Genomic DNA, 27991 nt, shown 5'->3' on the forward strand with positions numbered 1-27991 from the left:
GTGTATGATGTCACTAAGATGACATATCAAAACAACACTAAATTAAAGTGCACTTTTGTGCATGATGTCACTAAGATGACATATCAAAACAACACTAAATTAAAGTGCACTTTTGTGCATGATGTCACTAAGATGACATATCAAAACAACACTAAATTAAAGTGCACTTTTGTGCATGATGTCACTAAGATGACATATCAAAACAACACTAAATTAAAGTGCACTTTTTGTACAGAACGCCACTACAATAGTTTAAAACATATACAGTGCACTTTTGTGCATGATGTCACTAAGATGACATATCCAAACAACACTAAATTAAAGTGCACTTTTTGTACAGAACGCCACTACAATAGTTTATAACATATACAGTGCACTTTTGTGCATGATGTCACTAAGATGACATATCAAAACAACACTAAATTAAAGTGCACTTTTGTGCATGATGTCACTAAGATGACATATCAAAACAACACTAAATTAAAGTGCACTTTTGTGCATGATGTCACTAAGATGACATATCAAAACAACACTAAATTAAAGTGCACTTTTGTGCATGATGTCACTAAGATGACATATCAAAACAACACTAAATTAAAGTGCACTTTTGTGTATGATGTCACTAAGATGACATATCAAAACAACACTAAATTAAAGTGCACTTTTGTGCATGATGTCACTAAGATGACATATCAAAACAACACTAAATTAAAGTGCACTTTAGTGCATGATGTCACTAAGATGACATATCAAAACAACACTAAATTAAAGTGCACTTTTTGTACAGAACGCCACTACAATAGTTTAAAACATATACAGTGCACTTTTGTGCATGATGTCACTAAGATGACATATCCAAACAACACTAAATTAAAGTGCACTTTTTGTACAGAACGCCACTAAAATAGTTTATAACATATACAGTGCACTTTTGTGCATGATGTCACTAAGATGACATATCAAAACAACACTAAATTAAAGTGCACTTTTGTGCATGATGTCACTAAGATGACATATCAAAACAACACTAAATTAAAGTGCACTTTTGTGCATGATGTCACTAAGATGACATATCAAAACAACACTAAATTAAAGTGCACTTTTGTGCATGATGTCACTAAGATGACATATCAAAACAACACTAAATTAAAGTGCACTTTTGTACATGATGTCACTAAGATGACATATCAAAACAACACTAAATTAAAGTGCACTTTTGTGCATGATGTCACTAAGATGACATATCAAAACAACACTAAATTAAAGTGCACTTTTTGTACAGAACGCCACTACAATAGTTTAAAACATATACAGTGCACTTTTGTGCATGATGTCACTAAGATGACATATCAAAACAACACTAAATTAAAGTGCACTTTTGTGCATGATGTCACTAAGATGACATATCAAAACAACACTAAATTAAAGTGCACTTTTGTGTATGATGTCACTAAGATGACATATCAAAACAACACTAAATTAAAGTGCACTTTTGTGCATGATGTCACTAAGATGACATATCAAAACAACACTAAATTAAAGTGCACTTTTGTGCATGATGTCACTAAGATGACATATCAAAACAACACTAAATTAAAGTGCACTTTTGTGCATGATGTCACTAAGATGACATATCAAAACAACACTAAATTAAAGTGCACTTTTTGTACAGAACGCCACTACAATAGTTTAAAACATATACAGTGCACTTTTGTGCATGATGTCACTAAGATGACATATCCAAACAACACTAAATTAAAGTGCACTTTTTGTACAGAACGCCACTACAATAGTTTATAACATATACAGTGCACTTTTGTGCATGATGTCACTAAGATGACATATCAAAACAACACTAAATTAAAGTGCACTTTTGTGCATGATGTCACTAAGATGACATATCAAAACAACACTAAATTAAAGTGCACTTTTGTGCATGATGTCACTAAGATGACATATCAAAACAACACTAAATTAAAGTGCACTTTTGTGCATGATGTCACTAAGATGACATATCAAAACAACACTAAATTAAAGTGCACTTTTGTGTATGATGTCACTAAGATGACATATCAAAACAACACTAAATTAAAGTGCACTTTTGTGCATGATGTCACTAAGATGACATATCAAAACAACACTAAATTAAAGTGCACTTTAGTGCATGATGTCACTAAGATGACATATCAAAACAACACTAAATTAAAGTGCACTTTTTGTACAGAACGCCACTACAATAGTTTAAAACATATACAGTGCACTTTTGTGCATGATGTCACTAAGATGACATATCCAAACAACACTAAATTAAAGTGCACTTTTTGTACAGAACGCCACTAAAATAGTTTATAACATATACAGTGCACTTTTGTGCATGATGTCACTAAGATGACATATCAAAACAACACTAAATTAAAGTGCACTTTTGTGCATGATGTCACTAAGATGACATATCAAAACAACACTAAATTAAAGTGCACTTTTGTGCATGATGTCACTAAGATGACATATCAAAACAACACTAAATTAAAGTGCACTTTTGTGCATGATGTCACTAAGATGACATATCAAAACAACACTAAATTAAAGTGCACTTTTTGTACACAACGCCACTACAATAGTTTAAAACATATACAGTGCACTTTTGTGCATGATGTCACTAAGATGACATATCAAAACAACACTAAATTAAAGTGCACTTTTGTGCATGATGTCACTAAGATGATATATCAAAACAACACTAAATTAAAGTGCACTTTTTGTACAGAACGCCACTACAATAGTTTAAAACAACTTTTGTGCATGTCACTAAGATGACATATAAAAAAAACACTAAATTAAAGTGCACTTTTGTGCATGATGTCACTAAGATGACATATCAAAACAACACTAAATTAAAGTGCACTTTTGTGCATGATGTCACTAAGATGACATATCAAAACAACACTAAATTAAAGTGCACTTTTGTGCATGATGTCACTAAGATGACATATCAAAACAACACTAAATTAAAGTGCACTTTTGTGCATGATGTCACTAAGATGACATATCAAAACAACACTAAATTAAAGTGCACTTTTTGTACACAACGCCACTACAATAGTTTAAAACATATACAGTGCACTTTTGTGCATGATGTCACTAAGATGACATATCAAAACAACACTAAATTAAAGTGCACTTTTGTGCATGATGTCACTAAGATGATATATCAAAACAACACTAAATTAAAGTGCACTTTTTGTACAGAACGCCACTACAATAGTTTAAAACAACTTTTGTGCATGATGTCACTAAGATGACATATAAAAAAAACACTAAATTAAAGTGCACTTTTGTGCATGATGTCACTAAGATGACATATCAAAACAACACTAAATTAAAGTGCACTTTTGTGCATGATGTCACTAAGATGACATATCAAAACAACACTAAATTAAAGTGCACTTTTGTGCATGATGTCACTAAGATGACATATCAAAACAACACTAAATTAAAGTGCACTTTTTGTACAGAACGCCACTACAATAGTTTATAACATATACAGTGCACTTTTGTGCATGATGTCACTAAGATGACATATCAAAACAACACTAAATTAAAGTGCACTTTTGTGCATGATGTCACTAAGATGATATATCAAAACAACACTAAATTAAAGTGCACTTTTGTGCATGATGTCACTAAGATGACATATCAAAACAACACTAAATTAAAGTGCACTTTTGTGCATGATGTCACTAAGATGATATATCAAAACAACGCTAAATTAAAGTGCACTTTTTGTACAGAACGCCACTACAATAGTTTAAAACAACTTTTGTGCATGATGTCACTAAGATGACATATCAAAACAACACTAAATTAAAGTGCACTTTTGTGCATGATGGCACTAAGATGACATATCAAAACAACACTAAATTAAAGTGCACTTTTTGTACAGAACGCCACTACAATAGTTTATAACATATACAGTGCACTTTTGTGCATGATTTCACTAAGATGACATATCAAAACAACACTAAATTAAAGTGCACTTTTGTGCATGATGTCACTAAGATGACATATCAAAACAACACTAAATTAAAGTGCACTTTTGTGCATGATGTCACTAAGATGACATATCAAAACAACACTAATTTAAAGTGCACTTTTGTGCATGATGTCACTAAGATGACATATCAAAACAACACTAAATTAAAGTGCACTTTTGTGCATGATGTCACTAAGATGACATATCAAAACAACACTAAATTAAAGTGCACTTTTGTGCATGATGTCACTAAGATGACATATCAAAACAACACTAAATTAAAGTGCACTTTTTGTACAGAACGCCACTACAATAGTTTATAACATATACAGTGCACTTTTGTGCATGATGTCACTAAGATGACATATCAAAACAACACTAAATTAAAGTGCACTTTTGTGCATGATGTCACTAAGATGATATATCAAAACAACACTAAATTAAAGTGCACTTTTTGTACAGAACGCCACTACAATAGTTTAAAACAACTTTTGTGCATGATGTCACTAAGATGACATATCAAAAAAACACTAAATTAAAGTGCACTTTTGTGCATGATGTCACTAAGATGACATATCAAAACAACACTAAATTAAAGTGCACTTTTGTGCATGATGTCACTAAGATGACATATCAAAACAACACTAAATTAAAGTGCACTTTTGTGCATGATGTCACTAAGATGACATATCAAAACAACACTAAATTAAAGTGCACTTTTGTGCATGATGTCACTAAGATGACATATCAAAACAACACTAAATTAAAGTGCACTTTTGTGCATGATGTCACTAAGATGACATATCAAAACAACACTAAATTAAAGTGCACTTTTGTGCATGATGTCACTAAGATGACATATCAAAACAACACTAAATTAAAGTGCACTTTTTGTACAGAACGCCACTACAATAGTTTATAACATATACAGTGCACTTTTGTGCATGATGTCACTAAGATGACATATCAAAACAACACTAAATTAAAGTGCACTTTTGTGCATGATGTCACTAAGATGATATATCAAAACAACACTAAATTAAAGTGCACTTTTTGTACAGAACGCCACTACAATAGTTTAAAACAACTTTTGTGCATGATGTCACTAAGATGACATATCAAAAAAACACTAAATTAAAGTGCACTTTTGTGCATGATGTCACTAAGATGACATATCAAAACAACACTAAATTAAAGTGCACTTTTGTGCATGATGTCACTAAGATGACATATCAAAACAACACTAAATTAAAGTGCACTTTTGTGCATGATGTCACTAAGATGACATATCAAAACAACACTAAATTAAAGTGCACTTTTGTGCATGATGTCACTAAGATGACATATCAAAACAACACTAAATTAAAGTGCACTTTTGTGCATGATGTCACTAAGATGACATATCAAAACAACACTAAATTAAAGTGCACTTTTTGTACAGAACGCCACTACAATAGTTCAAAACAAATTAAGTGCAATTTTGTGCATGATGTCACACAAGATATTTCAATAAGTGTCAAATAAAAATGAGCTGCATAATATAAAATCTCCTTCACTATGTGGTAGGTTCCTGCGGACGTTATCTCCTTCTGTTGACTATTTTTTTCATACGGTGTTGATGTGGAAATAGTTGCTTTGGCATTTTGTTGGTGTGGCACCAAACGGAGATGTTGACATGCGGAGTTTCAAGCACTCCTTATTCTCTAGCGGGTAACTTTTCAAATGATGCTACATTAGCAGTGGTGCTACTTTTTGCAGCAACGCTTTTGCCGCATAAATGTTGAACATATTCTCGCTTAAAGCCAAACCACCGCCAGACGTGCTGTTTTTCTCGGTAATTAATTCTTCCTTCATTTGTTACCAGATTCGTATCTTCTCTCTCTCTCGTATTACCTCCCGCACCGCGCTGTTAGCATCACAGCTAAAGTTACCATGTCGCCATCTGTATGCTCTGCGGGAGCGTGTGACGTTGCACATGTGACATATTTAAAAAAGTGCACTTGTTTTAAGTCTCTGTGAGAAGAAGAGACAAGAAAGAGTGGGGAAACGCCTGCAGTGTGACGCCCGCAGCTAAAAGCAACTGCATGAGAAAGTATACTCGAATATCACGATAAGTCATTTTCTATATCGCACAGAGACAAACCCGCGATATATCGAGTATATCGCCCAGCCCTAGTTGGTTATATAGTCCAAGTTTCAACAGCAGAATTGATGGATACATGACAATTTTAGAACAAGAATAACAAGTGTTGGCTCGAACTGGCAGCCTCGCTTCCGTCAGTCTACCCCAGGACAGCTGTGGCTGCAAATGTAGCTTACCACCACCAGGTGTGAATGAATGATGGGTTCTCACTTCTCTGTGAAGCGCTTTGAGTATCTAATAATAGAAAAGCTCGATATTATTAACTAACACAAAACACCGGAGAACACTAACAAAACTCAACATAAAAGCGGTGACATAGGGATGGCTATGGAGAACGAAACTATAACTGAACCGGCTGCAAAGTAAACAAAAACAGAATGCTGGACGACAGCAAAGACTTACAGTGAGTGGCGCGGCAGATGGCGTCCACAAAGTTCATCCGAGCGTGAACATCAACAATGTCCCCACAAAAAAGGATAGCGACAACTGAAATAGTGTAGATTGCTAAAACAAAGCAGGTGCGGGGGGAATAGAACTCGAAGAAAGACATGCTACAGAAAATACAGACAAAAGCCACTAAAAAACAAGAACTAAAACAGCAAAATAAGTCAGGGCGTGATGTGACAGGTGGTGACAGTACACCTACTTTGAGACAAAAGCTATAGTGATGCATGCTTGGTTATGGTTTGAATTCCTATCCAACAATAACGACTTTTTATTATCAATATCGCTTGCATTTTTAAATATTTTCTGCTGGTGGTGTGCCTCAGGATTTTTTAATTGAGAAAAATGTGCCTTTGCTCAAAAACGTTTAAAAAAAAACCCCCCACTGCCGTAACGCCTGGCTTTTGACAAATCAGACGGCGGACCTGGGCCTGACCGAGTCGGCGGGAGACAACGGGCTGCGGTTTGAGATCTGGTTCCGGAGGAGGACCACCAAGAACCAGGCGCTGACGCTGCAGGCCGCCGCCGCCGAGGTCAAGCACGCATGGACCGGCGACATCACCCGGATCCTGTGGACGCAGGCCACCAGGAACAAAGGTTACCTGGACTTTTTGTCTTTCCATTTCAAAATAAAAGCCTTCACTAATGCTTCCTGTGTGCAGAGGTGCGCCTGAAGGAGATGGTGTCTATGGGCGTCGGCAACAAACCTTTCCTGGACATCCAGCCCAGCGCCGCCGCCATCAGCGACCGCGCCGTGCACTACATCACCAAGACCCGAGGTGAGGGACTCGAACACCACCCAAGTCCATCTGGTATTGAGTTTCACCCCCCCCCGCAGGAGCCAGAACGCGAGCGTCCATCGCCGTGTCCGTCTTCGACCACGCCAACCCTTTCAAACGTGCAGCGGTGACCTCCGACCCCTCGTCGTCCAGCCTGCTGGGCTCACTCAACCTGCACGTCTTCAGGTACGATGCGCCGGGCGGCGAGCAAGCTACCGCCGCCGCGTCGTCCTCCTTCGGCAGCAGCACCTCGTCGTCTGCGACGGGCGACGCCTCTTTCGTGGCGCCGTGCGTGGAGGAAGACGAGCAGGAGACCGCCAGTCAGCCCTCCATGAGTACGCACCGCCGCGGTCTTCCCCGCCATCTTGACCACAGGCCGTCTTTAACCACCCGTCCCTCTGTCTCGCAGCCACGGAAAGTTCCGGCTCGTCCTCTCGCTGTCTCTCAGGATCCACCGGCTCGGACTCCGGCTGTGTCTCCTCCAACCTCCACGAGGCGCTGCACGAGGAGCCCAGCGCCGCCTCTTCTTGCTCCTCCCACAAACGCGTCCCACCTGTGAGTCAGTGTGCACGCACACCTGTTCCTATTTAATTGTCATGTCCTGAAAGCAGTGCTTCTCAGATAGTGGGGCGCCCCCTGGTGTCCTGAGAGTCAAGGTACTTTCAGTATTAGCGCCAATACACAAGCCTTCAGCTAGGTGGCAGCACTGATCCCTTTAAGCAAGAGTCCCCTATTGGTTGTGCTAGAACATGCCAGCTTACATGAAATACAAATATATGTGTATATATATATATATATATGTATATGTGTATATATATATATATATATACATATATGTATATTTATATGTATTTATATGTGTATATATATATTTATTTATATATATATACAGTATATATATGTATATATATATATTTATATAAAAAATGTATATATATACATATACATATACAGTATATATATGTATATATATATATTTATATAAAAAATGTATATATATATATATATATATACAGTATATATATATATTTATATATGTATATATATATATGTATTTATATATAATTAATATAATATTGAATATGTATATCTGCTCCATATTTAATGTATGTGTATATATACTGCATGTGTGTGTATATTCTACGTACATATATATACACAAGCATATACACGTGTGTCTGTATACACATGTATGTACTGGTGTATATGTGTGTATGTACACATGTAAATACGTGTGTTTATAGACACACAAATGTGTACATATACACATACATATATGGGTGTATATCATGTTAGACCCGCTCGACATCCATTGCTTTCCTCCTCTCCAAGGTTCTCATAGTCATTATTGTCAGCAATGTCCCACTGGGTGTGAGTTTTCCTTGCCCTTATGTGGGCCTACCGAGGATGTCGTAGTGGTTTGTGTTGTGGTTTGTGCAGCCCTTTGAGACACTAGTGATTTAGGGCTATATAAGTAAACATTGATTGATTGATACACATGTGCATATACATGTGTGTGTGCATATACACATGCTTGTGTGTATATATACGCGTGTTTATAAGCGTGTATTTACCAATATGTGTGTGTATATACACATGTGTGCATATACACACATTTGTGTATATACACGTGTATATACCTGTGTGTTTATACACACACATTTGTGTATATACACGTGTATATACCTGTGTGTTTATACCTGTGTGTGTATACACGTGTGTGTGTACACGTCTATACGTGTGTGGATATACGTCTATATACACACACATGTAAATATGTGTATATATACACACCTACATGTACATGCCCATGTATATATATACACACAAGTGTATAAATATATATACACGTGTGTGTGTGTGTGTATATATATATACTGTATTTATGTGTGTGTATATATACATACAAGTATTTGTGTATATGTGCACACACATTTATATATACACGCAAGTTTATGTATATATATATATATATACACATGTATTTGTGTATATATTCATGTATATATACACGTGTGTGTGTGTTTATATATTTATATCCATTCAAGTATTTATGTGTGTATATATACACACACGTGTGATTATATAAATATAAAAACACATAAAAATGTCCCCAATGTGGGGCATGACGAAAATAATAGGGACGTACTGACTGACTTCTCCTCAGGGGGCAGCATCCGTCATCGGACCAGCAACCATGGTGTGACCTGCTCACCGACTCTCCTTGACCAAGAGGCGTCCCAACCACTTCCTGTCACCACCCCTCGTTCTCACGGCGACCACCAATCAGCGTGCCGGCTCCCTCTGGTGGGGGAACATCGACAGGTCCGTTTCTCTCCCACAATTAAAGCTGGTCCCTGAACGCACCACTGTATTGTACATAATGCTGCCACTTTTCTTACTTGAAATTTCAACAACATAAAAAAAGTTTGTTAGAAACTAACAGACCTTGTGTTTGTCTTTTCTGACACACACACACACACACACACACGCAATAAACAAGCGATAATGTAACAACCTGGAGACAAAAAGACCTTTTTAATGAAGCAAAGCCGTGATGAAGAAGAATCAATAAATAAGTTCATTAGCGACTGATATAAAAATGTGAAGCTCCTCCTACTTAGCATCATCATCCTGCTTTCAGTCAGAAACATCTTGGTCATGTGATGGTTGTGTGCATGTTTGCTGTGAGCCTTCACTGGTACCAACATCTGAGGTTAGAGAAGAGGAGGAGGCGGAGTCAGCAGGCACATCACGGCCACCTCTCTACAGGTCCTGAATGCGATGACAAATTTCCGCCGTGAACTCTGAACATTTGGAATTTCCTCCCAAGTCCTTAGTCAGCACCTAAGAGACAGACAGGTGTCAAAAAGACTTGACATGCTACATCACAGAATAATTAGGTACTTTTTCTAGTGAGGGGCACAGACTGACAAATCAAAGGATGCAGCGGCCATTTTGCTAGTTTTCACCTTCAAAACTAGTACAATTTATAGTTTTGTTTTTTTCCACACAACTTTGAAAATGACATTTTTCTTATATAAGAATGCTAGAGGAGCCATACTTGCCAACCTTGAGACCTCCGAATACAGGAGATGGGGCGTGGGGGGTGCTTTAGAGGTGGGCGGGGTTGGGGGTGGGGGAGTTTGGTGGTAGCGGGGGTGTATATTGTAGCATCCTGGAAGAATTAGTGATGCAAGGGGTTCTGGGTATTTGTTCTGTTGTGTTTATGTTGAGGTGGGCGGGGTTGTATATTGTAGCATACAGAAAGAGTTAGTGCTGCAAGGGGCGCTGGGTATTTGTTCTGTTGTGTTTATGTTGTTCTGTTGTGTTTATGTTGTGTTGGGGAGCAGGGTTTGGTGGTAGCGTGTATATTATAGCTTCCCGGAAAAGTTAGTGCTGCAAGGGGGCTGGGTATTTCTTCTGTTTTGTTTATGTTGTGTTGGTGGGGTTTGGTGGTAGCGGGGGTTGTATATTGAAGCGTCCCGGAAGAGTTAGTGCTGCAAGGGGTTCTGGGTATTTGTTTTGTTGTGTTTATGTTGAAGTGGGCGGGGTTTGGTGGTAGCGGGGATGTAAATTGTAGCATCCTGGAAGAGTTAGTGATGCAGGGGGTTCTGGGTATTTATTCTGTTGTGTTTATGTTGAGGTGGGCGGGGTTTGTTGGTAGCGGGGGTGTATATTGAAGCATACAGAAAGAGTTAGTGCTGCAAGGGGGTCTGGGTATTTGTTCTGTTGTTTTTATGTTGTGTTGGCAGGGTTGGGGAGAAGGGTTTGGTGGTAGCGTCTGTATTGTAGCTTCCCGGAAAAGTTAGTGCTGCAAGGGAGCTGGGTATTTGTTTTGTTGTGTTTGTGTTGAGGTGGTAGCGGGGGTGTAAATTGTAGCATCCTGGAAGAGTTAGTGATGCAGGGGGTTCTGGGTATTTATTCTGTTGTGTTTATGTTGAGGTGGGCGGGGTTTGGTGGTAGCGGGGGTGTATATTGAAGCATACAGAAAGAGTTAGTGCTGCAAGGGGGTCTGGGTATTTGTTCTGTTGTGTTTATGTTGTGTTGGCAGGGTTGGGGAGCGGGGTTTGGTGGTAGCGTGTATATTATAGCTTCCCGGAAAATTTAGTGCTGCAAGGGGGTTGGGTATTTGTTCTGTTGTGTTTATGTTGTGTTGGTGGGGTTTGGTGGTAGCGGGGGTGTATATTGTAACTTACCGGAAGAGTTAGTGCTGCAAGGGGCTCTGGCTATTTGTTCTGTTGTGTTTATGTTGTGTTGGCAGGGTTGAGGGGCGAGGTTTGGGTGAAGAGGGGAGGTGTGTATCTTAGCTACCTGGAAAAGTTAGTGCTGCAATGGTTTCTGGGTATTTTTTTCTGTTGTGTTTATGTTACGGTAGTGTTTTGTTTTTTTTAATCGTTTGGTGGTAGCGGGGGGCGGGGGGGATATATTGTAGCGTCCCGGAAGAGTTAGTGCGGCAAGGGGTTCTCTGTATTTGTTCTGTCGTGTTGGCGGGGTTGGGTTTGGTGGTAGCGGGGGGTGTATATTGTAGCGCCCTCGAAGAGTTAGTGCTGCAAGGGGGTCTGGGTATTTGTTCTGTTGTGTTACGGTGCGGATGTTGTCCCGAAATGTGTTTGTCATTCCTGTTTGCTGTGGGTTCACAGTGTAGCGCATATTTGTAACAGTGTTAAAGTTGTCTATAGCGCAACCCTCAGTGTGACCTGTATGGCTGCTGACCAAGTATGCCTTGCATTCACTTGTGTGTGTGCAAACGCTGCATACATTATGTGACTGTTTGTATGGAGGAAAAGTGGATGTGATGACAGGTTGTAGAGGACGTTAAAGGCAGTGCCTTTAAGGCACGCCCCCAATATTGTTGTCCGGGTGGAAATCAGGAGAAATTGGGGAGAATGGTTGCCTCGGGAGATTTTCGGAGGACACACTGAAATTGGGGAGTCTCCCGGGAAAAAGGGGAGGTTGGGCGAGTATGACTGGAGCGTCCTCATGCAGACCAGCGCTGACCTTCTTGTCTCTGATGGTGTCGAAGCAAGCCGTCTGGATCTTGTGGGCGTGGTCATGGAGGCCCATGTGACGTAGCATCATGACGGCGCTGAGCAGCAAGGCGGTGGGGTTGGCGAGGTCCAGGCCGGCGATGTCGGGGGCGGTGCCGTGGACCTGCGGGAACGTCCACGTTTAAAGAAAAGCAAAAAAAAAAAAAAAAAAGTCTGACAAACCACTCACAGATTCAAAAATGGCCACTCCGTTGGCGCCGATGTTGCCGCTGGGCGTGACGCCGAGTCCGCCGATGAGGCCGGCGCACAGGTCGCTGAAACACAAAAGAGTGGTAGGTCACGTGCCTCGCCCCTCTCAGAGGTGAACGTCATCGCCGGGACGCACGCCGACCTGAGAATGTCTCCGTACAAGTTGGGCATCACCAGCACGTCAAACTGCGAGGGGTCCTGCACCATCTGGAAGGCGGCGGCGACATGTCAAGGCAAGCAAACTCGGGACTCGAACCCGGGGAACTCACGTTGAGGCACACGGTGTCCAGGTACATCTCCGTGAACTTGACGTCTTTGAAGTTCTCCGCCACCTCGCGACATTTCCTCAGGAAGAGCCCGTCCGACATCCGCCTGCTCCCCAAACAGGAAGTTAAATCCAACACGGGCAGAGCAACGCCAAAACAGGAAGTGGCTCACATGATGTTGGCCTTGTGGACGGCGGTGACGCTGTTTCGCTGGTTGTTTCTGGCGTACTCGAAGGCGTACTCGGCGATGCGTCTGCTGGCGTCCTCCGTGATCAGTTTGATGCTCTGAACCACGCCGTCCACAATCTGCGACCACAAGGGAACTTTCCTCAGCTCGCGGGCCGTGCCACCCCCCCACCGCGTGTTCAATCATCCAACCATCAATCAATCAACGCTCGACGCCACAGACCACGTGTTCGATGCCGCTGTACTCGCCCTCCGTGTTCTCGCGGATGGTGACCAGGTCCACGTCGGTGTACGGCGTCTTGTAGCCCTCGATGGAGACGCACGGCCGGACGTTGGCGTAGAGGTCGAAGGTCTTCCTGAGCAGGAGGTTCATGGAGGGGTGACCCGCGGCAATGGGCGTCTTCAGAGGTCCTGCGTGAGACCAGGCGTCGCTCTTTGTTAGGGTTGCACGGCAAACTGCTATTAAGTAAAGTGAATTACAGTGGGGCAAAAAATATTTAGTCAGCCAGCGATTGTGCAAGTTCTCCCACTTCAAATGATGACAGAGGTCTGTAATTTTCATCATAGGTACACTTCAACTGTGAGAGACAGAATGTGAAAAAAAAAATCCAGGAATTCACATTGTAGGAATTTAAAATAATTTATTTGTAAATTATGGTGGAAAATAAGTATTTGGTCAACCATTCAAAGCTCTCACTGATGGAAGGAGGTTTTGGCTCCAAATCTCACGATACATGGCCCCATTCATTCTTTCCTTAACACGGATCAGTCGTCCTGTCCCCTTAGCAGAAAAACAGCCCCAAAGCATGATGTTTCCACCCCCATGCTTCACAGTAGGTATGGTGTTCTTGGGATGCAACTCAGTATTCTTCTTCCTCCAAACACCACCAGTTGAGTTTATACCAAAATGGATACATGGATGATACAGCAGAGGATTGGGAGAATGTCATGTGGTCAGATGAAACCAAAATCGTGAGATTTGGAGCCAAAACCTCCTTCCATCAGTGAGAGCTTTGAATGGTTGACCAAATACTTATTTTCCACCATAATTTACAAATAAATTCTTTAAAATTCCTACAATGTGAATTCCTAGATTTGTTTTGGGGAGAACTTGCACAATCGGTGGCTGACTAAATACTTTTTTGCCCCACTGTATATTTATATAGCGCTTTTTCTCTAGTGACTCAAAGAGCTTTACATAGTGAAACCCAATATCTAAGTTACATTTAAACCAGTGTGGGTGGCACTGGGAGCAGGTGGGTAAAGTGTCTTGCCCAAGGACACTACAGCAGTGACCAGGATGGCGGAAGCGGGGATCAAACCTGAAACCCTCAAGTTGCTGGCGCGGCCACTCCACCAACCGAGGTATACCCCCCCTATATTAGTATACTACCGCGATACCAATGACTCATATTCGGTACGATACCGCCTCTGAAAAGTACCAGTACGAGCAGAGGAGCATGTTCGGCAGCGCACAATCACAGAGTACTTACAAGCAGACACAGCGTGTGGACAGAAAAGGGAGAACGGACGCATTTTGGCTTAAAAACTCACGATAAAGGTGAAGTTATAACACTGAAAAACCCTTAGGAAGAGGTGCTTTAAGACATAAGACAACACTGCTAATGCTTACGTCCATCTGCAGTCGGCAGTGTTTTAGCTACTTCTAAATCACTAATCCTCGTCTCCATGGTGACAAATAAAGTAAGTTTCGTACAAGTATCATCCCTGCAGGACGAGGAATAGCTAAACATGCTTCACTACACACCGTAGCTCACCGGCATCACAATGTAAACAAAGGCCATGGGTGGATCTACACCTAACATCCACTGTAATGATACAAAGTACAATAGTGTATCTAGTTGATACTACTATGATTACATTGATATTTATTGGCATCACAACATCTTTCGTTTTTTTTTTTTTTATTTATACTATGTTTATAAACTCAGGAAATATGTCCCTGGATACATGAGGACTTTGAACATGACCAATGTATGATCCTGTTGGATTGATGCCCAAATTTGTGGTATCATCCAAAAGTAATGTAAAGCATCAAAAGAACAGAAGAATAAGTGATTAATACATTATAACAGAAGTGTAGATAGAACATGTTAAAAGTAGAGATATCCGATAATGGCTTTTTCCCCGATATTGTCCGACTCTTAATTACCGAAACCGATATAATTACAGTGGTGGAATTAACACATTATTATGCCTAATTTTGTTGTGATGCCCCGCTGGATGCATTAAACAATGCAACAAGGTTTTCCAAAATAAATCAACTCAAGTTATTGAAAAAAGTGCCAACATGGCACTGCCATATTTTTTTATTGAAGTCACAAAGTGCATTTTTTTTTTAACATGCCTCAAAACAGCAGCTTGGCATTTGGGACATGCTCTCCCTGGGAGAGCATGAGGAGGTTGAGGTAGGGGGGGCTTGCGGGGGGTTATATTGTAGCATCCTGGAAGAGTTAGTGCTGCAAGGGATCCTGGGTATGTGTTCTGTTGTGTTACGGTGCGGGTGTTCTCCCAAAATGTGTCATTTTTGTTTGGTGTGGGTTCACAGTGTGGCGCATATTTGTAACAGTGTTAAAGTTGTTTATACGGCCACCCTCAGTGTGACCTGTATGGCTGTTGACCACGTATGCCTTGCATTCACTTGTGTGTGTGAAAAGCTGTAGATATTTTGTGACTGGGCTGTCACGCAGAGGCGGTGCCTTTAAGGTTTATTAGCGCTCTGTATTTCTCTCTACGTCCCATGTACACAACGGCATTTTAAAAAATGTAATAAATGTTACTTTAAAACCGATACCGATAATTTCCGATATTACATTTTAAAGCATTTATCGGCCGATAATATACGGAGTTCTATATCATCGGACATCGCTAGTTAAAAGAGAAAGTAAGCAGATATTGACAGTAAATGAACAAGTAGATTAATAATTCATTTTCTACCACTTGTCCTTAATAATGTTGACAAGATAATAGAATGGAAAATGACACAATATGTTACTGCATATCTCAGCAGCTACATTAGGAGCCTTTGTTTGTTTACTTACTACTAAAAGACAAGTTGTATGTTCACTATTTTATTTCAAGGACAAACTTGCAATAAGAAACATATGTTTAATGTAGCCTAAATTATTTTGTTAAAATAAAGCCAATAATAACATTTTTGTGGTCCCTATTATTTAGAAAAGTGCCAAGATGTATCGAAATCTTTTTGGTACCGGTACCAAAAAATTGGTATTGGGACAGCACTATGTCGTTTTTCAGGACGAAGAAAGGACAAATCACCTTTCAGGCCGATCTTGCTGCGGTCCATAGACTCTTTGGCGTCGGACGGGATCATCCACTTGCCGCCAGGACCTTTGATGGCCGTCACGTTCCTCTCCTCCCAGCGGATGGGAGCCTAGGGGACAGGGGTCAAAAGGTTAACAGCGACCTTGACCCCCTCCCCAAATCATAACCCTCTTACTTTTGCCGACTCAAAGATCTTCATGACGGCGCTGGAGATCTCCGGTCCGATTCCGTCGCCGGGAATCAGCGTGACCGTCTGCATCTAAAAAACAACCAACTTTGCATCTTTTCCGATATTGTGTCAGGTGGCTGAGCTAAACTAGGCTAAGCTGAGCTAAATTAAGCCGAGCTGTGCCCGGAAAAAGTACTCACTCCTCTGGAAGAGAACGACGGCAAGGCGGGACGCTTGGTGGCGCCGACGACCACCTGGGACAACTGTGGGACAACAAGAAGGTCAAAACAACTTAATGTTAGTTAGCTACATGCTAAGTAATTAGTTAGCTGGATGCTAATAAGATAGTTAGCTACATACTAACTAGATAGTTACATTCTAAATAGTTAGTTAGCTACATGCTAACTTCTTCGTTAACTATAGGCTTACCAGTTAGCCACATGCTAAGTCGTTCGATAGCTACATGTTAACTTATTTGTTAGCTACATGATACGTAGTTAGTTAGCTACATACTAACTAGTTAGCTACATGCTAAATAGTTAGCTACATGCTCACTAGTTAGCTACATTAGATACACGTTAAAGTAATTAGTTAGCTACATGTTAACTTGTTCGTTAGCTACATGTTAAGTAGTTTATCAGCTACATGCTAACTTGTTTGTTATCTATACGCTAACTAGTTAGTGATATACATACTAACTTGTCTGTTAGCTACATGCTAAATAGGTAGCTACATACTAACTTGTTAGCTAAAAACTGTTTAGCCTAGAGTTAACGGACAAGTTAACTCGTACATTAACTATAGGCTAAATAGCTAGTTATCAACATGCTAACTAAGTGGTTAGTTTTATGCTAACTAGTTAGTTATATGCTAAATAGTTGGTTAGCTACATGCTAAATTGTTCATTAACTATAGGCTATCTAGTTAGCTACATGCTAAGTCGTTCGATAGCTACATGTTAACTTGTTTGTTAACTACATGATAAGTAGTTAGTTAGCTACATACTAAATAGTTAGTTGCATGCTAAATAGTTAGTTAGCTATATGCTCACTCGTTGGTTAGCTACATGTTAAAATAGTTAGTTAGCGACATGCTAACTCGTTCATTAGCTACATGCTAAGTTGTTTGTCAGCTACATGCTAACTTGTTCGTTATCTACACGCTAACTAGTTAGTTATCTACATGCTAACTTGTTCGTTATCAACACGCCTTTTAATTTTCCTGTAAGAGCTCTCCTGAAGGAATTAGTAAAGTACTATCTATAAATTAATATCTAACTAAATAGTTGTGTATGTGCTAACTTGTTTGTTATCGACATGCTAACTAGTTAGTTACATACTAACTCGTCTGTTAGCTACATGCTAAATAGGTAGCTACATACTAACTTGTTAGCTACTAACTATTTAGCCTATAGTTAATGGACAAGTTAACTTGTCCATTAACTATAGGCTAAATAGCTAGTTATCAATATGCTAACTATGTAGTTAGTTTTACGCTAACTAGTTAGTTATACGCTAAATAGTCAGTTAGCTACATGCTGAATTGTTCGTTAACTATAGGCTAACTAGTTAGCTACATGCTAAGTCATTCGATAGCTACATGTTAACTTGTTTGTTAGCTACATGATAAGTAGTTATTTAGCTACATGCTCACTCGTTGGTTAGCTACACGTTAAGGTAGTTAGTTAGCTACATGCTAACTCGTTTGTTAGCTACATGCTAAGTAGTTTGTCAGCTACATGCTAACTTGTTCGTTATCTACACGCTAACTAGTTAGTAATATACATGCTAACTTGTTCGTTATCTACACGCTTTTTAATTTTCCTGACGGAGCTCTCCTGAAGGAATCAATAAAGTACTGTATATAAAGTACTATCTAACTAGTTAGTTGTCTATGTGCTAACTTGTTCCTTATCGACATGCTAACTAGTTAGCTAGCTACATGCTAAATAGTTAGGTAGCTACATACTAACTTCTTAGCTACAAACTAACACGTTTGGCTAAATAGCTAGTTAGCAACATGCTAACTAGGTAGTTAGTTTTATGCTAACTAGTTAATTACATGCTCAGTAGTTAGTTAGAAACTTGCTAACTTGTCTTATCTACACGCTAACTAGTTAGTTATCAATGTGCTAAGTTGTCCGTTGTCTACATGCTGACTAGTTAGTTAGCTACATGGTAACTTGTTCGTTATTTACATGCTAATTAGTCCGTTAACTACATGCTAACTTGTTCGTTATCAATCAATGTTTACTTATATAGCCCTAAATCACTAGTGTCTCAAAGGGCTGCACAAACCACCACGACATCCTCGGTAGGCCCGTGTTTATCTCCATCCATCCATTTCATACCACTTATTCCCTTCGCTGTCGCGGGGGCGCTGGAGCTTATCTCAGCTACAATCGGGCGGAAGGCGGGGTACACCCTGGACAAGTCGCCACCTTATCGCAGGGTCTTCGTTATCTCGTTCAGCTACATGCTAAACAGTTACTTATTTACATGCTAACTCGCTCATTGGCCACATACTAAGTAGTCAGGTACATGCTGACTTGTATGCTATCTACACCTATGCCTATTTTAATATGTTTACGTCGTTAGAAAATACATTGATTACCGTAATGTTGACACAGTAGCGCAATTAAAAATGTCCAACGTTTCAGTTCGATTTGAAAAATAAATAACCATGTCCAGTCATGTTTGTTTAAATTATTAACATGCATACGACACGCCGAATTGTGTATAATACTTTGAATTCATCTTAAACTTAAGAACAAGGTCAAATCAAAGTGGCGTGATGGAGTTATGAGCCAAACTCTTTAAATCGGAAGAGTTTGTCAACGGACTCTGGTGGTCCGTCCGCGAAACGATGACGACAGCCGCTAAACGTGCATCTTGTATGGGATTGATCAGCAGCGATGTCGCCCTGCGGAGATTAGCGGGCTGAAGTGGATTTACAGCCCAGAAGAGACAATGTCCGTGACAGAGGACAAGTCGGCTAATTGAAGACGCTGAAGGACACACACACACATTCTAAGCAGACACCGGAAGCTAACCGGCTAACGTGCTATATTCACATACAAATGACTTTAAAAAAATAGTAACACAACAAGGTCAAAGTTGGTCTTCAGTTTTAGCCACTAACACGCTTGGTCACCGACGGTAAATGTTTTAGGATATATTTTACTTACCATTGACCTCCACGCGTTACCGGCCATTCTGGAGAAGAGCCTAATCAAAGATTGTGGCAAAGAAAGATGACGAAGATGCCCCACCCGCTTGGAAAAAAAAACAAAACACGACTTCTGGGACCAGCCGGACTGGTTTTGGAACGAGTTGGGCACCAGAGCAGCGAGTATGGCGCAGTAGGATAAACTCGGCACCGGGAGGGCAGAGTCTGGACCAGAAGGACGTGGTCTGTCTCCCAGGACCGTGGTCAACTAGCGGAGCATCTTCACTTCCAGTTGTCATGGGATTAGGACCTACAGCGCCATCTGCTGTCTCGGCGGACACCTGAAGGTATTTTTTTTTTCCTGTAATGCACGTCAGTTCTACATTAATAATATATTTAATCTGGGATAATGAAGAGTAAATTAAAATGTTTTATAAGAAAAAGACAATACCATATGACCATATGCGGGGATATCATTAGTTATAAAGTAAACCGAAAGTAGTCCCTTCACGTGGTTCTATGGTGTAATGGTTAGCACTCTGGACTCTGAATCCAGCGATCCGAGTTCAAATCTCGGTAGAACCTAACTTTTGCTTTTTCTCCAAACCTTGTTAGATGCATCGTTAAAGGCCTACTGAAAGCCACTACTAGCGACCACGCAGTCTGATAGTTTATATATCAATGATGAAATATTAACATTGCAACACATGCCAATACGGCCGGTTTAGTTTACTAAATTACAATTTTAAAATTCCCACAGAGTTTTCTGTTGAAAACGTTGTGGAATGATGACGCGTGTTTGTGACGTTATTGGTTGGAGGGGACACATTAGCCCAGCACCACTTACGGCTAGAAGTCGTCTCTTTTCATCGCATAATTACACAGTATTCTGGACATCTGTGTTGCTGAATCTTTTGCAATTTGTTCAATTAATAATGGAGAAGTCAAAGTAGAAATATGTAGGTGGGAAGCTTTCAGCCTTTAGCCACACAAACAGCTTGTTTTCCTTGTTTAAAATTCCCGAAGATGAAGCTTTACTATGGATCAGAGCGGTCAAACGAACATGGATCCCGACTACATGTCAACCGGCAGTTTTCGGTGAGAAAATTGTGGTATTAAGTCGCCTCTTACCGGAGATCAGCGGAGCTTCTGTCCTGCTGCAGCTTCGTGACTTCCCTCAGAGAGACTGGCATCAACACACCCTTCCGACTATCAGGTACTATTTAACTCACTAAAACACTAGCAACACAATAGGCAGATAAGGGATTTCCCAGAATTATCCTAGGAAATGTGTCTAAAAACGTCTGAATCGCTCCCACTGTAATCGCCTTTTTTTTCAAACTTTTTTTTTCTAGTCCTTCACATTAAATTTCTTCATCCACTTTAAATTTCCTCATCTACGAGTCTTTCATCCTCGCTCAAATTAATGGGGAAATTGTCACTTTCTCGGTCCGAATTGCTCTTGCTGCTGGTGGCTATAATTATGAACAATGTGAGGATGTGAGGAACACTACAACCCGTGACGTCACGCGCACATCGTCTGCTACTTTCAGTACAGGCAAGGCTTTTTTTATTAGCAACCAAAAGTTGCAAACTTTATCGTGGCTGTTCTCTACTAAATCCATCCATCCATCCTTTTTTACCGCTTATTCCCTTTCGGGGTCGCGGGGGGCGCTGGCGCCTATCTCAGCTACAATCGGGCGCAAGGCGGAGTACACCCTGGACAAGTCGCCACCTCATCGCAGTCTCTACTAAATCCCGTCAGCAAAAATATGGCAATATGGCGAAATGATCAAGTATAACACATAGAATGGACCTGCTATCCCCATTTGAATAAGAAAATCTCATTTCAGTAGGTCTTTAAATTCAGCAGCTACTTGGCTTTATTTACAATATTGACATAATATCTGATCAATACATTATTTCGTAAAATAAAGACGTTATTATTGTTACTGACAGTTCCACTTTCCGCCACCAAGTGTCGCTGCATCGCAGTCTGAAAACGGACAAATAAATCTTATCATTGGTGGCACCAACGCAAAGCAGAAAAATAAAATGACCGTAAAAAAATATGTTATTTTCAGACTTTGTATATGAATACAAATATATAGTTTATTCGTGATGTTGACCACCTGGGGCAGGGGCAACATAAAATGTTTAAAAGAGCCATATTACACCAGAAATATAAAAACAAATCCGTCTGTAGCTGCAAAAAAATTAGAGCAATATTACATAAAGATAGTGTGTCATAAGGTATAAATTGTATTATGAGGACTTAAAGGAAACTAAATAAGCCTTAAATATATCTACAAATGAGGCATAATGATGCAATATGTACATACAGCTAGCCTAAATAGCATGTTAGCATCGATTAGCTTGCAGTCATGCAGTGACCAAATATGTCTGATTAGCACTCCACACAAGTCAATAACGTCAACAAAACTCACCTTTGTGCCTCCATGCACAACGTTGAAAGTTTGGTGGACAAAATGAGACAGAAAAAGAAGTGGAATAAAACACATCTTAGAAAGTCGGAGAAAGTTATACAAGTAAACAAACTAAGGTGAGTTCAAGGACCGCCAAAATTAGTAGGACAAAACATCGCTCGCCAAATACTCGAATCAGTGGAGCATAATATAAACAGTGTGTTTTATAACAATTAGGGAGGTTTGTATCATGTTTGTCCTCCTTCAGAAACTATATTAAAACAAAAAATATGTTTGTTTTTTTTCCCTTCATCTTTTTCCATTTTTCATATATTTTGGAAAAAGCTCCGGAGAGCCACTAGGGCGGCGCTAAAGAGCCGCATGCGGCTCCAGAGCCGGACCTCGGGGAAGCTTTGACTCCGCCCCCTTTCAAAACACCCAAACAAGCTGTTTCACTGGCCTCGATCAAATATTGGAAATACCGCATTTACTTGAATTGCCGCAGGCCATATAGTATGCGCCTGCCTTGAATTACTGCCGAGTCAAACTCGCTTCGCAAAATAATTAGCGCATCCTTAGTATTACCGCCGGGTCAAACTTGTGACGTCATGAGTGACACTTCCCCTGTCATCATTTTCACGATGGAAGAGGCTGATTTCAATACCGGTAATTTGAAATTGCATAAAGGGAAGAAGATTAAGAGCCATTCAGTCGGATTTAAGGTCCAAGCTTGCATCATACTTTTTTTTTTACTGCAGGCCTTTGGTAAGTGCCGGAGTGAGAAGAGGTTCTAAAAGAATTAGTGCATGCTTACTTTTACCGCATGGCTTTGGTAAGCGCAGGAGTGAGAAGAAGTTTTTAATTAATTAGCGCCCCGGCGGCAATTCAAGGAAATACGGTATGTCCCGTTTTTTTTTATTTCTGCAATCTTCACATAAAACGAAGAACAACAACAAGAAAAAAAAAAAAAAAACACTCATTTGAGCAATGATTGAGCCGAAAGGGTGTAGGTTGAAGCAACGCTTATACAAACCTACCCCATCACAACAAGAACAAGCTTCAAAATATATAAAATCTAAAACATGCTTCACTTATATTACTTTTTTTTTTTTAAACAATATATAAGCAACATATATGTAGCACACGTCTCATATACATAGTTTAACATTTAAATCAAACATATACATTTGTGCACTTATATATATATATATATATATATATACACACACATATATATACATATACACATACATACATACACACACATATATATACATATATATACATACATATATACACACATACATACATACATTATACATACACAATTCATTTAAATTCCATATAAAGTGGTAATATATACATTTTAATATAACCTATATGTATAATTATGAAATCATACATTGTATTTATATACATATATATTATTGTCTTTCTAAAACAATGTTTGCTCTTCTTTCTTATATTTACTAATGATAAATGATAAACCACTAATCGTAACATAAGCTTGTCGGAGGCATTTTTGTTATGCTTTAGCGCATGCTTACTTTTACCGCATGCCTTTGGTAAGTGCCGGAGTGAGAAGAGGTTTTAAAAATAATTAGCGCATGTTTACTTTTACCGCATGCCTTTGGTAAGCGCAGGAGTGAGAAGAGGTTTTAAATGAATTTGCGCCCCGGCGGCAATTCAAGGAAATACAGTAGTCCTAATTAAATGTTAAAAGCAACAACAAAAAAATATATTTTTTTTACGTGTTTACAAGGGTATGTAATATAAAAATAATGTTTAGATGTTTCAATATGACTCCATAAAGAAGTAGCATCGACACATTTGGAAAAGGTCACATCCATGAAGATTATTTATCAGATTTACAGTATGTTTAAAAGGGGTCTTGTTTCACTTCCAAGCACTTGTGGCCGTGTTTCTTCCGACGTGAAGAACTTTGAAGAAGTAAAGTCTCAATGTCATTAAAACAGTTAGCTCCATCTTTTGACAATTCTTCCACACATTGGCCATAAAGTCATCCAGCATGTCTGCTTTGTCCATCCCAATATTAGCTGGCAATGAGAGCTCACTTACATAACAACCCCCACTAAGATCACACACACACACACACACACACACACACACACACACACACACACACACACACACACACACACACACACACACACACACACACACACACACACACACACACACACACACACACACACACTTGTATTTCTTACCTTCATGAGACCTCTGAAAATGCCCACCTCTTTAGGATCACCCTTTATAGATATAAAAATATTTGTATTTACAACATTAATAATATGTACATACTATGCAAATATATAAAAAAGCTTGTTGTGACAAATGAGTTGGAATTTCACTGTGTTATAATAAAAGTCATAACTTTTACTCAACGCAAGTCAAAATTTTACCGGAAAAACTAAACATTTGTGCGATAAAAGTTGGAATTTTACTCAATGACAGTCGCAATTTTACAAGAAAAGCTTAAAATGTTGGCAATTTCATGAAAAGAGTCGTAATTTTACTCGGCAAATGTCATGTCTATTTGATCATGTTTTGTTTTAGTCATGTTCTGTTTGTTTTTTGGCCACTCAGTTCCTGTTTTTGCACTTTTTGGTTCGTTTTCTCACCATGACTACCCATTAGTTTTCACCTGTCCTCATGTCTCACACCTTTTTTCACTAATCACCACAGTATTATATGAGCCTGTCTGTTTCTGTTGTTCATTCTGGCAACATCACCTTCTTCTCACCGTCTACCACCTTCTATGCCTTCCATGCCATTGATCCATGCCCCTTGTCTTTTTCCAAGTAAGTTTTTTGTTAAACATGCCATTGTGCAAGAGTTTTGTTTTATGTTCATAGTTTTGTTTCATAACCAATTTTTTGTACCGCCATTGTGCGCGCCTTTTGTTTGCTTCCTTTTTGTGTTAAAATAAATTATGTACTTACATTCACGTCTTGCCCGTGCCAATTTTCCTTTGCCTTTTGGGAAAGCAAACCCCATAGTCTATAGTCGTGACAGCAAAAGTCACCATTTTTTAAAGAAAAACTTTAAAATGTTGGCATTATTATAATAATAATCCGAATTTTACATGGCAAAATTAGGACAAAAGTCATAATTTTACCTAAAACATTTCACTATTTTACAAGAACAGCAAAAAAATTGGCACTATTGTGATAAAAGTCGGAATTTTATAAGACAAATGTCACCATTTTGCATTAAAACTTAAAAATTCTACATAAAAAAGTAATAATTTTATGAGAAAAATATTGCAATATTACAGAAACAATATGAGAAATTGTTTCCAATTTTCTAAGAAAAAAGTCGACACATTGTGAGACAAAGACTGCTTTTACTAAATTTTTTGTTTGTAATTGACTTTTAATCTTGTGCACTTAAGATGTGACTTTAAGGTTTTACTACTTACGTATAAAATACTACACGGTCTAGCTCCATCCTATCTTGCCGATTGTATTGTACCGTATGTCCCGGCAAGAAATCTGCGTTCAAAGGACTCCGGCTTATTAGTGATTCCCAAAGCCCAAAAAAAGTCTGCGGGCTATAGAGCGTTTTCATTTCGGGCTCCAGTACTCTGGAATGCCCTCCAGTTCGAGATGCCACCTCAGTAGAAGCATTTAAGTCTCACCTTAAAACTCATTTGTATACTCTAGCCTTTAAATAGACTCCCTTTTTAGACCAGTTGATCTGCCGTTTCTTTTCTTTTTCTTCTATGTCCCACTCTCCCTTGTGGAGGGGGTCCGGTCCGATCCGGTGGCCATGTACTGCTCGCCTGTGTATCGGCTGGGGACATCTCTGCGCTGCTGATCCGCCTCCGCTTGGGATGGTTTCCTGCTGGCTCCGCTGTGAACGGGACTCTCGCTGCTGTGTTGGATCCGCTTTGGACTGGACTCTCGCGACTGTGTTGTATCCATTGTGGATTGAACTTTCACAGTATCATGTTAGACCCGCTCGACATCCATTGCTTTCCTCCTCTCCAAGGTTCTCATAGTCATCATTGTCACCGACGTCCCACTGGGTGTGAGTTTTCCTTGCCCATATGTGGGCCTACCGAGGATGTCGTAGTGGTTTGTGCAGCCCTTTGATTTAGGGCTATATAAGTAAACATTGATTGATTGATTGAATCTTCGTTATTTACTTCAAGTTTTTAGAGTATGTCTCTAGATACATTTTTTTTTAATTGTTTTTATTAAATCGGGCCAAAAGGGGTACATTTAAATTTTTTAAACACACTTGTCATTACATATGTTGACCAGAGAGGGAGCCCTTTTAAAACCGACAAACAGTCAATTTGAAAAATCTGTCCTTTTTGGGACGACCCTAATTTTTGTTTAGGGTTTTTGTTTGATCATATATTGCTGCCTTTGCCCATGTCAATTTTACTTTTGTATGCACATTAAATCAACCCCCAAAAAAATCCTGACTTTGGAGCAATGTTCACGGACTCCAGTATTTGGCTCTGTATTAGATGCAATGGTTTTCCGTATTGGGAACATGATTTTGGTCCTTATAAGGAAGGTGCTTTTCCTTGTTGATGTCTCAAGAAGAGTAGAAATACAAGAACACACACACACACACACACACACACACACACATACACACATACACACACACACACACACACACACACACACACACACACACACGTTTTATGGTTGTCAAGATCCTCTAAGACAACATTACCACACTGCCCTCCCACTCCCTCACACACACTTGAACTACACACCAGCCGAACAGACACACACACACCGAAGAAAATGTATTTTTTATTCAAAATATTTTTATACAAAATTCACAGTGTGAGTGACAGTTCTCATGAAGTGATGATGTTGCCGAATGGAATATAAAAAAAACACACACACACAGAGCACATTTTAGGACACTTTGTGTGTGTAGTATGTGTGTAGGTGTGTAAGTGTGTGCACAATAAATACAAGTTGCTTAAACACCATAAACATCAGCCATGAGAAAAAGGTTTGGGTTCACATTTTGACAGGAAGTGATTGATGGAATAATACAAAAGTGATATTATTACTATTTCCTGTACACTATTTGCTACACGTACTTTTGTATACTTGTACTCACTTTGAAGTATTGGCGTGTGGAAGAGCGGCTAACTACTTCCCGTTCGTCGCGACGCTTTTATTGTGGCGGTGTGACGTCCAGCCGGGGGGGAGGAGCAGTGTGTGATGTCACACTAACTACTTACTGTTCGTTGCGATGCTTTTATTGTGGCGGTGTAACGTCCAGCCGGGGGGGAGGAGCAGTGTGTGATGTCACACTAACTACTTACTGTTCGTTGCGATGCTTTTATTGTGGCGGTGTAACGTCCAGCCGGGGGGAGGAGCAGTGTGTGATGTCACACTAACTACTTACTGTTCGTTGCGATGCTTTTATTTTGGCGGTGTAACGTCCAGCCGGGGGGGAGGAGCAGTGTGTGATGTCACACTAACTACTTACTGTTCGTTGCGATGCTTTTATTGTGGCGGTGTAACGTCCAGCCGGGGGGAGGAGCAGTGTGTGATGTCACACTAACTACTTCCTGTTCGTCGCAATGCTTTTATTGTGGCGGTGTGAGGTCCAGTCGGGGGGAGGAGCAGTGTGTGATGTCACACTAACTACTTCCTGTTCGTCGCAATGCTTTTATTGTGGCGGTGTGAGGTCCAGTCGGGGGGAGGAGCAGTGTGTGATGTCACACTAGCTAATTCCTGTTTGTTGCAATGCTTTTATTGTGGTGGTGTGACATCCAGCCAGGGGGGAGGAGCAGTGTGTGATGTCACACTAACTACTTCCTG

The 27991-nt window shown here is 39.9% G+C and overlaps 3 protein-coding genes, 1 long non-coding RNA gene and 1 other non-coding gene across 6 annotated transcripts in view; 3 read left to right on the forward strand and 2 right to left on the reverse strand.

The window, feature by feature from the left end:
• The window catches only part of plekhg4 (pleckstrin homology domain containing, family G (with RhoGef domain) member 4), a 73735-nt gene extending 63893 nt beyond the window's left edge, over positions 1-9842 (forward strand). For both annotated transcript variants that reach the window (XM_061875887.1, XM_061875895.1), the window contains exons 18-22: positions 7037-7217; positions 7283-7399; positions 7459-7734; positions 7809-7954; positions 9567-9842. In XM_061875887.1, coding sequence (XP_061731871.1) covers positions 7037-7217; positions 7283-7399; positions 7459-7734; positions 7809-7954; positions 9567-9605 — 759 coding nt within the window. In that variant the 3' untranslated portion in view covers positions 9606-9842. The remainder of the gene's footprint in view (positions 1-7036; positions 7218-7282; positions 7400-7458; positions 7735-7808; positions 7955-9566) is intronic.
• Positions 9843-9918: 76 nt separating this feature from the next.
• On the reverse strand, positions 9919-20011 carry LOC133535888 (isocitrate dehydrogenase [NAD] subunit alpha, mitochondrial). The gene is made up of 11 exons (XM_061875922.1): positions 19754-20011; positions 16767-16829; positions 16573-16656; positions 16392-16506; positions 13315-13502; positions 13078-13211; positions 12909-13011; positions 12782-12846; positions 12620-12704; positions 12401-12553; positions 9919-10246 (listed from the first exon to the last, which is right to left on the reverse strand). Exons 1-11 carry the CDS (start codon positions 19778-19780, stop codon positions 10166-10168), a joined length of 1098 nt encoding a protein of 365 aa, XP_061731906.1. The 5' UTR covers positions 19781-20011; the 3' UTR covers positions 9919-10165.
• LOC133535893 (uncharacterized) overlaps positions 19662-27991 on the forward strand; it is a 22963-nt gene continuing 14633 nt past the window's right edge. The window contains exons 1-2 of the long non-coding RNA XR_009802350.1: positions 19662-20081; positions 20761-20950. This is a non-coding gene — a long non-coding RNA (uncharacterized LOC133535893). The remainder of the gene's footprint in view (positions 20082-20760; positions 20951-27991) is intronic.
• trnaq-cug (transfer RNA glutamine (anticodon CUG)) lies at positions 20248-20319 on the forward strand. The gene has a single exon. It is a non-coding gene; the product is annotated as a tRNA-Gln (tRNA).
• hsd11b2 (hydroxysteroid (11-beta) dehydrogenase 2) overlaps positions 26950-27991 on the reverse strand; it is a 25051-nt gene continuing 24009 nt past the window's right edge. Inside the window, exon 5 of the mRNA XM_061875908.1 lies at positions 26950-27991. This exon is cut by the window's right edge and continues 879 nt beyond it. The gene's annotated coding sequence lies outside the window, so the exon portion shown is untranslated.

The sequence above is a fragment of the Nerophis ophidion genome, linkage group LG02 (assembly GCF_033978795.1).
Source record: "Nerophis ophidion isolate RoL-2023_Sa linkage group LG02, RoL_Noph_v1.0, whole genome shotgun sequence".
NCBI lineage: Eukaryota > Metazoa > Chordata > Actinopteri > Syngnathiformes > Syngnathidae > Nerophis > Nerophis ophidion.